General features: G+C 42.9%; 1 protein-coding gene across 1 annotated transcript in view; it reads left to right on the top strand.

Annotated features, from left to right (window-relative positions):
* NIPAL2 (NIPA like domain containing 2) overlaps positions 1-10,088 on the top strand; it is a 51,110-nt gene extending 41,022 nt beyond the window's left edge. Inside the window, exons 7-11 of the mRNA XM_072851161.1 lie at positions 3,650-3,785; positions 6,192-6,280; positions 7,995-8,058; positions 9,390-9,484; positions 9,800-10,088. Coding sequence (XP_072707262.1) covers positions 3,650-3,785; positions 6,192-6,280; positions 7,995-8,058; positions 9,390-9,484; positions 9,800-9,921 — 506 coding nt within the window. The 3' untranslated portion in view covers positions 9,922-10,088. The remainder of the gene's footprint in view (positions 1-3,649; positions 3,786-6,191; positions 6,281-7,994; positions 8,059-9,389; positions 9,485-9,799) is intronic.
* Positions 10,089-14,159: the final 4,071 nt, after the last annotated feature.

The raw sequence follows: 14,159 nt of genomic DNA on the forward strand, positions 1-14,159 counted from the left end.
GAATCAATTTTGAAAAATGTCAGGAGGCTATCTCTAAAGCTCTACTGCTTGCAGGCATATATTAAGAATTTGTCACCACCTCATGTCTTCTCCCATCCTTGTCTTGTCACTTCTCCATGAAACCCTGATGGGACACCACATTTCCTTGGTTGAAGTGAAAGGTGCTTGAACTGTGCCACTGAAGCCAATGGTTATATTTTCACTGAGTTCAGTGGATGCATGTATCAGTCTGCTCTTATAAAGCATGTTTCTAATGGAGCTGGTCATGAGTGTTTTGATAAAACAGAATTTCACTAAAGTTTGCCAGTTACACAATCTGGATTTAACTGAATGTGAAAAACCCTCACAGATTTATTAACTGCCTTCCTTCAGACCCCTGACTGGTTTCTTACCCAGCTGAAAAGCTCAGACTTTAAGATCAACTTTTTTGGGACAGTATTTCCATTTAAGTTTCCCAGTGCTAGGAACATTATGTTCTGTAGCTCTGCAGAAGCCTTGAAGGATTTCCATGCTCCCTGCATGAGGCAGAGATGGAAGATCCCCAAAAGCCTTAGGTCTAACTGTTCAACTGCTCTTGGTTTGGACAAGTGAAGTGTGAGTCCAGCCATCCCTCACCTCCTAGCATGGAGCCTGGGTGCTTTGGCAGAGCTCACTGGAGCTGCTCTGCAGCTTCCAGCCCTGCCACGAGGAGCGATGAGAGAGTCCAGCCTCCCTGTTGCACAGCTGAAAGCCTGAAGATCCCCAGATAGGCTTCTGTACTTGACTGCCGCAGTTCTGGGCAGACCCACCATGATGGCTGCCCCAAGCAAGGTCAACTCACGGCTCTGGGAGACCTGGGCCATTGGGCTGCGTAGCTCTGCGTGCTTATTTTGCCGTGGAGCCTGCCAGCCCTGATGCCACCGGTGCCAAAGGGACACGTGGAGCTGCTGAACAGCAGCAGGGCTGCAAACCCGTGCCCCAGCAGGCACTAACTGCAATTTGGTGGTCAGGCTGCAATCAACCAAAAATAACGATTTCAGCTGATGGCTGCTGAGGTTTTGGTGAGCATATGCAGCTTCAGGAAAAATGTGTCATTTTTTTCTGCTCTATTAAAAAAGTCACAAACAAACAAGTCCCAAGTTCATGGGAACTTTTGAAATACTGACATTTCCCTCAAGCAGGAAACCCAGAACTGTGGCTGGCTCCGGTTCCTGCAGCCATCCTGGTGCCTGGCAGTCCCCACAAAGCTACACTTAGAGCCTTCTGCTTGCTCTCTGACCTTTCTGGTGAGCAAAGTGATGGGGGGCTGAGAGGGCCCAGCAGCTTTGCTCCCAGCTGTCTGACACATGCACTGCCCTCAGAGGGCCCTGGCTGCGGGAGGGGTGGACGAGGCTTGGGGTGTCTGTACAGAAAATTCTCAGTGGCAGCTCGTGGAAGGGGATTTCTGCCTTTTCTCATATCTGCACAGATTCATTCCTGGTGGAGGGTTTGTACAGATGTGAATGAAATGTAGAAAGGTTTCTTTAAAAAGAAGGCAGCCTTTGTGTTTCATTGGATATGAGAGCTACTTTCATTATGAAGAAAATAGAGAGGTGATCAGAAAATCTGCAAACGTTTTACTTAGTACAACTCTGCAAGTTCATTTCGTGAGAATTATCTTACCTCATGTATATACTGGGAGTTATCATACGTTTGGGGGGAAATATTTCAGATTAAAGTGGGATTTCTGAGTTTCCTGCCCTAACAGCTGGAAAGTGACATCATTTGTCACACTAGCCTTGGGGGGGGTCATTCTATCAGAGATAGCAAAACCATTTCCTAGGTTTTGAAACTTATTCCAGGGCTACTTTAACTAAAAAGATCATTCCACTTTTCAAAAAAAACCAAACCAACCAACCAAACTAAAAAACACCCTGATGCATTCTTTTCTGGTTTGTTAAAATTATAAGGGATGGAAATTGCCCTCTCATCAGAAACAATTTTTCAGCAATCTTTACCCTTAGCTGCACAATTCAAACTACTAATTTTTACTTGTAAATGTTATTTTAAATTAATAACTCCCCAAATGTTAGAGTGCAAATCTCAGGTTTTATGTAGGCTGCTTGTTGGGACTTGAGTGTATTTTTTGGCTTTTTATCATACCATTAGCACCACTGCAGGCCAGGATTTGACCTCCTCTGCTCACTTTTACCACTGTGTTTGTTAAACTGCTCCACCTATTTCCAATACAGAGCAAGAAGTGAAGTACCAGGTGGAAAGGTTGTCATGAAAACAGTGAATTTCATGACAGTGAACAGTGTCATCACAAGATGTATGCAACTCTTAAACTCCCCCTGAACTTTTGGACTTGCTATAAAAAAAATGCTGCAATCAAAACCGCAAACCTGAATTTGTTCTCCTTCCCCCACCTTTTGTCCCAACCCTTGGCCTGAAGTTTTTGCACAGTGCAGCTCTCCTTGCCAATCTGAATTTTGCAGTTACAGGAGGATGAATCAGACCATCGAAATCCAACACTCCTCAGCTCTGGAAGAGGGTGGAACTGGATCCCAGCTGAGGGACAGTGCTCCTGATGATTAATTACCTTTCTTCAAAGGTCATCTCTGCACCCTGACTCTTCTTATCATTTTTAGTTGCTTTTGAATTTGTTACATTTTATTTGCAGTAATCACAGCCTACTTGGGTTAGCTTCAACAAACCAAGAGCGCGCTCCAAAAGGAAATCTAAAGTAACTCTTAGCTGAACTGTCAGCCCCTTTTCTAAAAGATGTATATTGCAAGACTTCTCTGAACTGGCGACATGTATTAAAACCATTGCCTGCTGTCTGAGATTTGTTTGTGGTGATGCAAAGACAGTGACTAAATGGATTGAAAGCACACTAGTGAAGTATTCTATTCAGTGGGCTAAATCCAGTAGTGGTCCTAAGAACCTGGCCCCTGAAACAAACCACAGACCCCTGTGCTGGTTGTCAGCTCTCTGTGATGCAAACCCAAAAGTCAGCTTTGGCCAGCTTTGGCCAGCTTGTGTCTCAGCAGAGAAATCCTGAGGGTGAGGAGTTATTTTAGGCTGCTGGTGTCACATGCAGGCTGCTATTAGGAGGTGTCCCAGCTACTTTGAACAGATAACAAGACTTCTCAGACCTCTCCTGAATAATGCAACATGGGCTCCAAATTAGCAACTGGAGCTAAATCGAGTAAGTCTGGAAGATGTGGAGGCTGTTGTAGTACCTCTGGCTGGTACTCCAGTGTTTAGGACGTGCCCAGCAGTGGGAAATGGATCCAGTTCTTTCCTCTACCTGAGCTCAGCCTCTCTCACACACACACACCTTGAGGTTAGAGTCCTACCTTGCAAGATTTTATCTGACTCTAACCTCAGCTACCCTGTTGAAAATGGGGAAACTTTGGGTAGATGCAGGGTTGTAAACCTCAGCACTACAAGAACTTCCAAGCAAAACACAAAGCACGCATGGAGTTAAGGTCACTCTGAGTTTAGGCAGTAGCTTAGCAAGCGTTTATAAAATCACACGCCTGGCTTTAGGTGCCCAAATCCTACTTCAGTGTGTCTTTAGGTGATCAGCTCTGTAGCTCTGACCTGGCACCTTGTCCTCCCTCACCAATGCTCTGAGGTCCCTGCTGTGAATCCTGTCCTGCTAATCTCTCCCTTTCCCTTTCAGCATCACTGACTGTCATTGCTGTAAAGGCTGTGGCCAGCATGATAACACTCTCTGCAAAGGGGAAAATGCAGCTAACTTATCCTGTTTTCTATATCATGATTGTTTTAATGGCAACTTCTTGTGCTTTCCAAGTCAAGTAAGTGAGTTTCTACTTATCTCCTAACCTTTGTACCCATTTATCTGTCAGTTTTCTTCAGTACTGATATCGACTCCAGATCTAAGTTGCACTTAAAGGCAACAAATTCCTGGCAGAGCCTTGACAGATGCATGAATTGCCTACAGCTGATTATATTGTTTATTTAGGCTTTATTTCTCAGTTTATAATTGATTAATTACACAGATGCTACCTGATCTCATCATCACCTTATACAAGGTCTTCCCAAATTTAGTTCTAGTTTTGGCACAGGTTTTGAACTCATGAAATGAAATTTATGTTTATGCAAATTTTTTTGTTACTTTTAGCAGCCTTCATTGCTGAATAATCAAATGGCCACGTTTACTCTCATTATGCATCTCTTTTCCCTAGCCTATGTCACTCATCAGACTGAAGAAGGGAGTTTACCCCAACTTTCTCCCTGCCTCTGTTAAATCTCTATGTTGTGCTTTGCTACCCTGTATGTCTGTACCTTTTTAGGAAATAGTTAACTTTTAGTGTGCAGCGGACATCAGAATTTTCCCTGCTGGCCTCTGGCCTGTTAAGTGATTGTTTTATGCTGCCTTCGCAGACTGCTGGGGGTGGCAGCATGGTAAAATACAGCTTGCAGCTGAACAGAGAGTCCATTCCCTTTATGCTGGTCCCTCTGCTTCAGGTGCTGATAGCATCATTCAGTAATCTCATCTAGGCTGCTCCAGTGTGAGTCTGAGTGTTTACTTGCATGATTATTTTCCGGTAGGAGAGCCAACCCAGCTTTCTCGTGGCAGAACATACCATTCCCATGTGGAATCAGAAAGCCCATGCGTTATTATGCAGTGACTCTCCATGGCTGACTCAGGAACTCCCCTGTAACAGATTATAGAGTGATTTACATCCAGCTTGTCTTCGCTGGGAGAACAGCTCAGGGCATTTTAAAAAGGAAATAAAAGCTTGGTAAATAGGAAGCTGCTCAATTAACCTCTCCTTCCTGCCAGTTTTTTCTTTCTTTCATTTGCTGGGTCAAAATTAAAACAGAAGTGAAATGTGCCCATTTCATTCCCTGGCCTCAGTGTCTCTTTCTCTCTTCTCTGTTGGACACATTTTCTAACGGAGATAGTGCTGTCAGTCTAAATTTTTCATTTTATTTGTTTCCTCTCTTATTTTATTTGACTGTCATGTGTTAGCTCAGAACAGCCTGTGCTGCAACATCCTCCTGGATTCAATGCTGGGCCTTGGTATCACTGTTTTAGTCCCTGTGACCAAGTTTGTTGCAAATGGGAGAAAATAATGAGGTGTTTTCAATGACTTCAAAATCCTAACTATCCTGTGGATATGTAGGATTTCTTTATTTTTAAAGCACCATGGAGACTGTTCAACAGTTGCTAAAATAACCGTGCAATTACTTTAATGGTTAAAACAGATCCAAGCTTGGATTTTTACTGTGCACATATATTGTACCAGTGAAACATTTAAGTATGGTTCTTTTTATAGGTTTTGAATACACTCCGCAGCCTCCTGATTTTTCTCTTTCGGTCTGAAATGCACCATTCACATAACAGACTATCTGCTGGTGCATCTGAGAGTTCACACTCATGATTCATCACCCTGTGGGTAAATGTTGATAGCTCTGGTCTCCATACAAGTGGGTTAATTGCTTTGCCTTTTTCATCTGCTGATGCAGACTGTGACCAATGTCTCGGTCCTGCAGGTCTGTGTGCAGTGTACGTTCCTGTGGTCCTGCACACTCTTGCTTATGATTCTGGTGGGGGTTTGTGTTGCCTTTCTGAGGAGCACAGAAGAGAGTTTCCAACCCAAGGAGCACAGGCTTGGAGCCACCTTCCTGGACTTTCCCATCAGGACAGAGTGTGTCTGGGGTATGATTGCATGGATAAACATACAGATATGTGTTTTAGCCAAGTTGGATTGAGCAGTAGCAGCAATGCAGACTTCAGCAAAGTGAAACAGTTCCTACCAGTACTCGCATGTTCATGTCTGTGCTGGAAATACACCCTTACACAACCTGTTTAAATTAGAGCAACTTGTCCCTGGCTGCTCTCAGGCAGCACTGCTTCCAAGAACCGATGCAGACCATAAGCAGTAATACCCTAGCATTCCTCCCTTATCTGTGGCAGACAAAATTTTTCCAACACTGCTTCAAAAGACTCTCCAATGACAGCCTATGGCCAGAAGAATCCACGCCAACCTTCTTGCTTTTGCCTATTTGTTTGCACTCTGCCGAGTCAAAACCAGAAGGTAAATTCAATACATGTACGCATCTGTCCAGGGCTACTTGCTGTTGTGGTAAGAAATGGTCACACTTATTGTTAAACTGACATAAAGTGGTTTAACCTGACTTAAAGTGCAATGAACCTTCTGTAGGCATGAGGTGCAATAACACTTGTCTTCCAGGTTCTTGAATCAAGCAATGCATCTGTACGAAGCGACAGCAGTTGTGCCCATTAACTTTGTGTTCTTCACCACCAGTGCCATCATTTCAGGTTTGTTTCTGGCCTTCTGCTTCTACAGAATGATTTTCTAAACATCAGGTTTTCAAGAATTACTGCCTGTGAACAGGAACACAAACCAGTCATGTTTATCTCCACAAAAATAAGTTTTTCCTAAGTGACAGGTGTTTAAGTTCTGGAAAATGAGCAAGTTCACAACTTTTGAAGCAAAAGAAAAATAATTAAATTCTAGCATTTCCAGAATTGATGTGTATTATTTACCGTGCCTTGCTGGCTTACTAGAAGTACCTGCATTTGTCCTAGCCTCATCTTGACATCCAGTAAATGCATTTACCATGTGCACACCAGCCTCTCCATATCTGAACTGGTAGAGTAATTTTAACAGCCTGGCAAACTACTCAAATGACAACCAGCTGTGTTTCATAGTGGTTAGCATATATTCCGTTTCAGAAGGTGGAATTCTAGGTTAAGTGAAGGAAATAAAATTACTCCAAAGACCTTTTAAGCATTTAACATTTTATTCTGGGTGAGAACTTTGAACTCAGCGTTGTTAAAGAGGGACTGCAAATCTTGGAAATGGTGCACAGCGTAAGAACATGAGCAGGGAGGACGACTAGGATGCTGTATCAGCAATGAGCCAAAATGATCATGTTGTTAGAACATTTATGACTCATTTTAACACACACTGGGGGCTTTCCTGTCATTGCTGTGCAGGAGTTTCTCATGCAGAGCTGCCATTAATGAGAAGGGGAGTTAGCTTCATGCACAGATTGCCTCAGCACCTGTGTTAGAAGAGACCTACACTTTGTGACTGAGAGGAGACTTGTGCCAAAAGGGGGTTGCGTTCTTGTGACCATATGGGGAATTTGGCCTTGTGCCTCCTTAAAAGATCAAGTACCTATTCAGGAATGGCTTAATAGCTTTGAGACTGGATACACATGCATTTGCACCAAGTTAGTTAAACCAGCGTAGGGCTTAGAAGAACAACCTCTGCTGAATCTTGCTGGGGTGCTTGTAGAAGATACCTCATCTCATGATTCCCCCAGTTACAGCCTTTGAAGATACAGTCACACTTCAGCTGGACTGGTTCACACTCGCGTTTCTAAGCAAAACTATGCTCATCAGTGGTTTAAAGCTAATGTACTTGGCTGTGAATTGGGGCAGCTGAGATCCAGATACACATCTGGTTCTGTCACCTCCACTGCAGAGGTGCTAATTCCTGGAAGAGGGGTGACCAGAAAGAGCTAGTGATCCCTTCAGCCAGAAAGATTTTGGCTGCTCGAGCCCTTAACTTGGTGTAAACATCAGGGACACAGCTAGTTATCGAAAACCTGTTCCCAATTGGAGTTAAGATGTCCACATGGTCTGTTGGAGTGGCTTAACTAAATCCATGAAGAACCTGTTAGCTATATTGGTATGACTATGCTTGTGAATAAGACCTTGAGTTTGACCTGCATAAAAACTGTTGCTGACAATGCAAAAAGTACCTGCATCTGTGCAGTTACTAACAGAGCACATGCTCCAACCTGATAGACTAAATCTTCTCCAGTCCCATGCAGTATCTTGAGAAAGCCTAGATAATGGAATATGGGCACATAAAGTGAACCCATCACAATGTGTATTAATACCTTATTTGGGATTTTTTTGCTCCATTTGAGCATGACACTGCTCCTGACCCTCCCAGCTGTAATTCATATCACTTGGAAGCCAGTCAAGATCTGCAATTCTTGTTTCTGTCACATTCCAGGGGTCATATTTTATCGGGAATTCCAAAGTGCAGCTTTGCTGAGCGTGTTCATGTTTCTGTTTGGGTAAGTGTATCGGCCTAAAATCTGCACTAACGTTTGTATTGAAACAGCATTGCCTTGTGGAATCCCTTCTTTTCTCAGTAAGAAGAAACCCATCTTGTTATTAAAGTATTATGGAATAGCCATTATAGTAGGATAAAAAAACATTAAAGGAAAGATTGATGTCTGTGCTTTGGGAGTTTGGAGGCCTGGTTTTGAATCCAAATATGTAAAAATGTGAGACACTTATGAACTACTAATCTCATGATGGAATGAAAAACCAGCAGCATGTGTTCCTCCAGCAGGAAGGAGAAATCACTGCTCTCCACCAAAGATCATGTTATAGGGGGTGCTTTTACAACTGCGAGAAATCTCCTCCCATGTTACCTTCCACTTGCATGTCTGGCTGGTCTTTGCTGCCATTAGGTGTGGGCAATTACATGAGTTGCTTGCCTACGAGGCAGTACTATAATATCTCTCCTTCATCTTCCTGTGCCAAGAAAGACACAGCACGCCTGTGGAAAAGTTCAGAGCATGCTAAGAAGCTGTTAACAATAAATTTTTGAAGGAAGGCCTAGATGTTATGAGAGCAGAAACCTTCTGCTGACCACCAGCATCATAACGACTCTGGGGACAGGTGACAGTTACTTGATAATGGGTGTGAGATGGTTAAAAGCATCTCCCAGAACTGCTGGAGGTGTCTTGCCACAGCGCTGTCAAATAAATGGGGCCGATAGCTACAGACGTCTTCGTGCTCTGCAGTCAGACTGGAGTTGATGCACACAACCGCTATCTTGTTTGACTGCAGGAAAAGTGACAAAAAATGGAGATGAGCAAATTCAACCCATGTATTTGGCAGGCAGGAATTAGTGGTTGTGTGTCCAACACAGAGCGGATAGAAGATTTATCCAAGCATAGCAGTTTCTCATTGCTCCTGGCTTACAGCTTGCCCCTGAGACACACAGTCAAACGAGAAAAACAACAGAGATATTGATTGTCTGCAGCTAGACTGAGTTGTTAATGAAATTGCAAATGTTAGCTTAGATGCTCTGTGAAGATTTGCTCAGGGATTCAAATGTTGTGGTCTCACACTCACAGGCATTTGATTAGGTATATATTGCTGGAAGTGTAATTTTGCCTGCGGAGCCTTTGGAACTGATAATAAAGCTTCAGGAGGCAAAAACTAGACTGAAAGGGAGCCCAAGATGAATTTATAGAGCTGCCAGGAAGAAAAGTTTCTTTATAAACTGAGCAGCTTGGGTTTGGAAGTCCTTGAAAAAGAAACTTAGAAAGAAATTCTCATCTCAGAGGCAGTGAACTATTTCTAATGATACTATGCCACTGTTATTTTGCAGGTGTCTCCTATCTTTCCTTGGTGTATTTGTAATTGCAAGAAATAAAAAAGAAGAGCATTTACAAATTCCTTTTATTGACTGTGGACATATTCCTGGTAAGTAGGGCTTTTTTTCTGTCTCTCTGTTTAAAAATGAGATATCAGCTAATGGGATGACCTAGGAGAGTTGAGTCACAAATGTGCTCTAGTCATATTTAATAAATATACTGTTCCCTTATTTTCTATTCCTGTTCCCAACAGATTTTTCAAAGAATTTTTCAGAGTTTTTCCAAGCTATTGTTACAACCAGTCAAATGAAAACAATGATTACTGGAGCAAAGAATGTTTAAATGATGGATTGGTGGGGGATTTGTTTTATTAAAATTCTTCACAGAGTTGTTGTTTTTCCCTTCTTTCACCCCATTTCCTTAGGACAAAAATTGACAGGCAAAATACAACCAGATTCTCACAGTTCACGCTATGGCACTCTGAATAATGAAGACGACTCAGTGAAGTCAAAGCTGAAGGAAGAAAGCATCTTACATGCTAATTAACAGAAGGAACGCCACTGGAACAAGGATCAGCAGCACCTTTTTGTTGGATGTATTCAAGTATATGTTGAACTCCTGTATGTTGATGAGTCATAGTATTATTTAATCCTACTTAATTTATCCCATGGCTGTCCCAAATGTGTTCTGAAGATAAAGGAAGCCTTAAGAAAAACTAAATAACCATTAATGAAACTGAACATTCTCCTAGTATCAATGCCTCTTGGGGATATTTTTAGAGTCTTAATTGCCTTGAAATGCAAATAGGCACAGAACAGGATTATAAAAATTCCCCTTTGAAACCCCCCAGGTCTGTGTAGTTGCTTAAAGACAAAGGTGGCAAATGAGAATAATTTTCAGAAGTGACTTTGAAGTATTCTGCTATATGTATAATACCTTTAAAAACCTGATCCTTCCTGTTCAGGAGTCAAAACTGTGGGCATATATACAGTATACACAAATATGTACACACAAAGTATTTTATATTATGGGTAGAGGGAAAATCCTGATTATCTTCTGCCATCAGATTAATTCTCTTATCTTCCAAGGAAATAAACACTTGTGTGAGGAGGGGGAAGGAAGAGAGCATTTGCCATAAACATAGGCACATGCGCACTTTTGTGGTGCTCAGCCAAGGCAGAGCTAGGGAACCACGCTTGATATTTTACATCTTCCCAGTAGAGTCTGGTGCACTGGGCTGGACTGGGCTGGGCTGTACTATCTGTTAGTATAGTCTAGCCTGAGGTATAGGCTCTGTTTTCAGGAAAACAAGGTTTCAGTAAAGAAGGTGCCAAGTTCCCCAGAGGGCATGGGGTAGCCAGGCTCCCTCCCTTGTTGTCTCTCGGAAAAATACTCCTAAAAAAGAAAAGTAGGGCAACTCCTGCCTCCTTCCTAAACCACTGGTAATGCTGGAAGAGGAAAGGCTGTAAAAATCAGGATCACAAAGAGTCACGGTAACAGTACAATTTTTCCTTCATTAAATAGTAGTGTCTCCACACTGATTTGAAGAGCCAGCAGTGATGCGAACCATGGCAATATAGGCTCTGTGTTCAGGTCTGGGAGGTCTCGGTGTCCCTCAGTCGCAGCCTCCCAGCAAGAAAGCTTCTCTGGGCATTCATCGTGGGTCCACTTAGCCCTGCCTCGTAGCACCGATCTACCTCAGCCAGCACAGTGGGGATCAGACACCTCCTCTGCAGAAACAAGTGAAAGTGCTCTTGAAAAGCGTTCGCATCTTGGACAAGATACTTCTTTTAGGTTTGAATTAACCTGCAGTAATGGATAGGGGCCATAGGTTGTGCGTATATTGTTTCAGTGGGATAAGAGGAAACGAGGTCTCTTTTTTTCCCCAAATAATTGCTTATTTCATGTTAAAATAGGTACAGCTGAAGATCCATAAGACAGTTTCATTTCAAACTCTACGAACTGCACACAGAGCTGCAGTTTTTCCTACGCAGCAATGTCCCGGGAGCCAGGGCGCGGGGCGGGGGGTTGTGAAGTTCTTTTCCAATGTGAATCTTTTCCAGCTGGCACAGGACAAGACTGTGTCTGCACCTTACTTGTACCAGCTGCCTGGCTGTGGCCTTCCTTTCCCCTCTTACAGCTTGAGTTCAAGTTTCTAAAGCTTAAAATAAAAAACCCCACACATTCTTTTTGTATGCTTTCTCCAGGGAATAAGGGCATGCCTCTATCTTTCTTTTGCAAGTCAAATTTAAGCCACTTTCTAAGTCTCAAGTGAGAGTGTGCGCTAAAGATGGAAATAGGAGACCTACAGTTTTTCATTCTGTGAACTGGGAAACAAAGGGGTGAAAGGATTTGGGTTTGTTTCTTTTTTAAATGATTGGCCTTGGGCATCTTTCTGAAATCTGTTTCCATGATTCAGGAGGGCTGGAGGAGATAATAAGGTTACCAGCTATAGGATTTTCTCTTTAAAGCACGAAATCAAATGTAAAAATCTGTGGCAAATGTTATTATTTATTTCAAACTACTGTATTTCTTCTTGAACAACACTTCTTTTCTTCCTATGGGTTTATAAAAAAATTATAAGGGTTAAAATGTTTTCTGTAAACTTGAATGTAATTGAAATTAATTTATGGAGCAAAACACTGGCAGGAATTATGTGCAATTAAAACTTGTGATTTGACCTGATTTTTGAGATTTGAGCATGTTCCAACTAATTAATGTATTACAAGATTGGAAAAACTCAGTGATGAGAATTCATTACTGCTCTGCCAAGAAAGGGACATGATTTGTTTCAAGAATCAGTTTCTAATCAATGTCATTTTCAGATTCTGCTTGCGATATTTAGGTTGCAAACACCACAGGGAGATGCCTGCTAAAAGAAAAGCCTTTTCACTGGAATACAAAAAAGTCTCTGGAGCCCTTCTCTTTAATAATGAGTTATTTTCTTGCGATGTTTTTCCTGACATCAAAAATGTGGGCCAGATATAAGCTGCAAAACTTGCACCTGCAGACTGAACTTTCTTGAACAGATCCTCTACAGCATCTGAGGAAACCAAACCACGGGAAGGCGTGGTGGGCAGGCGGCGGCTCACATGGTCCCCCAGGCTCCAGCTTGGGATTTTTGACAGACCAGAACCAGCAGGACTCGTTTAGCACTTGTTCCACTGCTGGTCACGCTGCGGTAAGAGATGAAGTATTAACTGGCCATGGGCCTGGAAATGGGAGCTCTGGAGTAGAGTGAGTCCGTTTAATTTTTGCCATAAAATATCGGGATGCATTTACCAAATGGTTTCAGCTGGCAAAAAACAAATGAATTTTGGACTGGATTTGTATTTCTGCCCATGGTAGGGGCCTGGCGTTCACCTGGCAGGCTTATTGCCTGCTCCTCACTACAGCCCAGCTTTTGGTGGCCTCGTGTTTTGCACGTAAGGGCAGTGGTCACCTAAAACCAAAGGAGAGATGTGGGACATTATGGGGGCTTGAGCTTTTGTGGTTTGAAGCTGTGGTTTCATGCACCTGGCGAGCTGCTCGAATGGTTCAGTGCTGCTAGAAGTCTCATCCTCTTTTTCCCATCTGTGAGGTCCCTCATGGCCTGTGGCTCTCTGTGGGCCAGTTCAGCTCACTCATCCCACAGAAACCATCTGCTTTCTTCCCCTTGCTGGGTTGGCTCTCTGAGCTGAGCCAACGATGAGGCTGACTGGAGCATTTGGTGGGAAGAAGGGGAAAAGGAGGAGAGGGAGCGAGACCTCTCTTCTTTAGGGGGAAGTATTATATTAGTTCTCTCCTGAGGAGCTTCACCGTACAGCAAGCATCCTGCTAAGCTCACTCCTCATGTGTCACCATGTCCCAAATGCAGCAGTTATGAGCTTCTTGAAGCATTTTTAAGTGTCTGACTCCTGAAGCAAACCTTGACCCAGACTCACTGGGCTGTGCGTTGAGTGGCTCCACATGGAGCTAAGACAGGCATCCTGTGGCACGAGGAGCGTCCTAAGGTCAGCTGGAAGCCCGGACACGTGTCTGACTATACAACTTATTCTAAGGACTGATTTTTTTCTTTCCATCGACTGTTTGTTATAAGGTGCATAAACAGTGCTGGAAGGTTGGACTGGGACTAAAAGTCTTCTGAACTCAAAATGGTGTCCCCTTCCAACCCACTTTATGCAGGATCGTTGGTTATTTGCAGAGAAAAATGTTGACTCTGATAACACTGGGGTGCAGATGAGTAGACCGTGCTGTCTTTCAGTTTGCCCTTTTGTTACTGTCCTCTGAGGCTTGGCCTTTTTCTTGTTTAAATTTGTTTGTTTACTCCTTTTGGAGAAATCAGCTGGACTGTGTTAGCAACTAGCCCAAAGGAGAGAGAGGCTAATTACCATAATTATTATTGGAGGGCCAAGCTGGAAGGTTTACAACCTGAGGCCACTTCAGGAGAAAAATATAGAGAAATGTTTAGTGCTCTGGATTCGCAGGAGCTTAAGAAATCCTGTGTTTGAAATGGTTCTGGAATAAAATTAGGGACATTAGTGAATAAATAGTGATTCCATATATTTTCGTATGTGATTTTAGTTTGGCTTTTTTTTTTCTTTTTTACTGATTTGGGAGTGAAGGATGGCTATTCTCTGTCTAGAGAAGCAGAGAGGAAATAAGCCATTCCCTTGGCAGATGGGAGATGTTTCAATCTTTTGAAGCTGGGAGAAGTGTAGAGGCACCTTCCAAGCACCCTGGCTGAAGTAACCATGCAGTTATACAAGGAGGCAGCACTGGCAAATACATCACTACATATTAAG

The sequence above is a fragment of the Ciconia boyciana genome, chromosome 2, assembly GCF_034638445.1.
Source record: "Ciconia boyciana chromosome 2, ASM3463844v1, whole genome shotgun sequence".
Lineage (NCBI taxonomy): Eukaryota > Metazoa > Chordata > Aves > Ciconiiformes > Ciconiidae > Ciconia > Ciconia boyciana.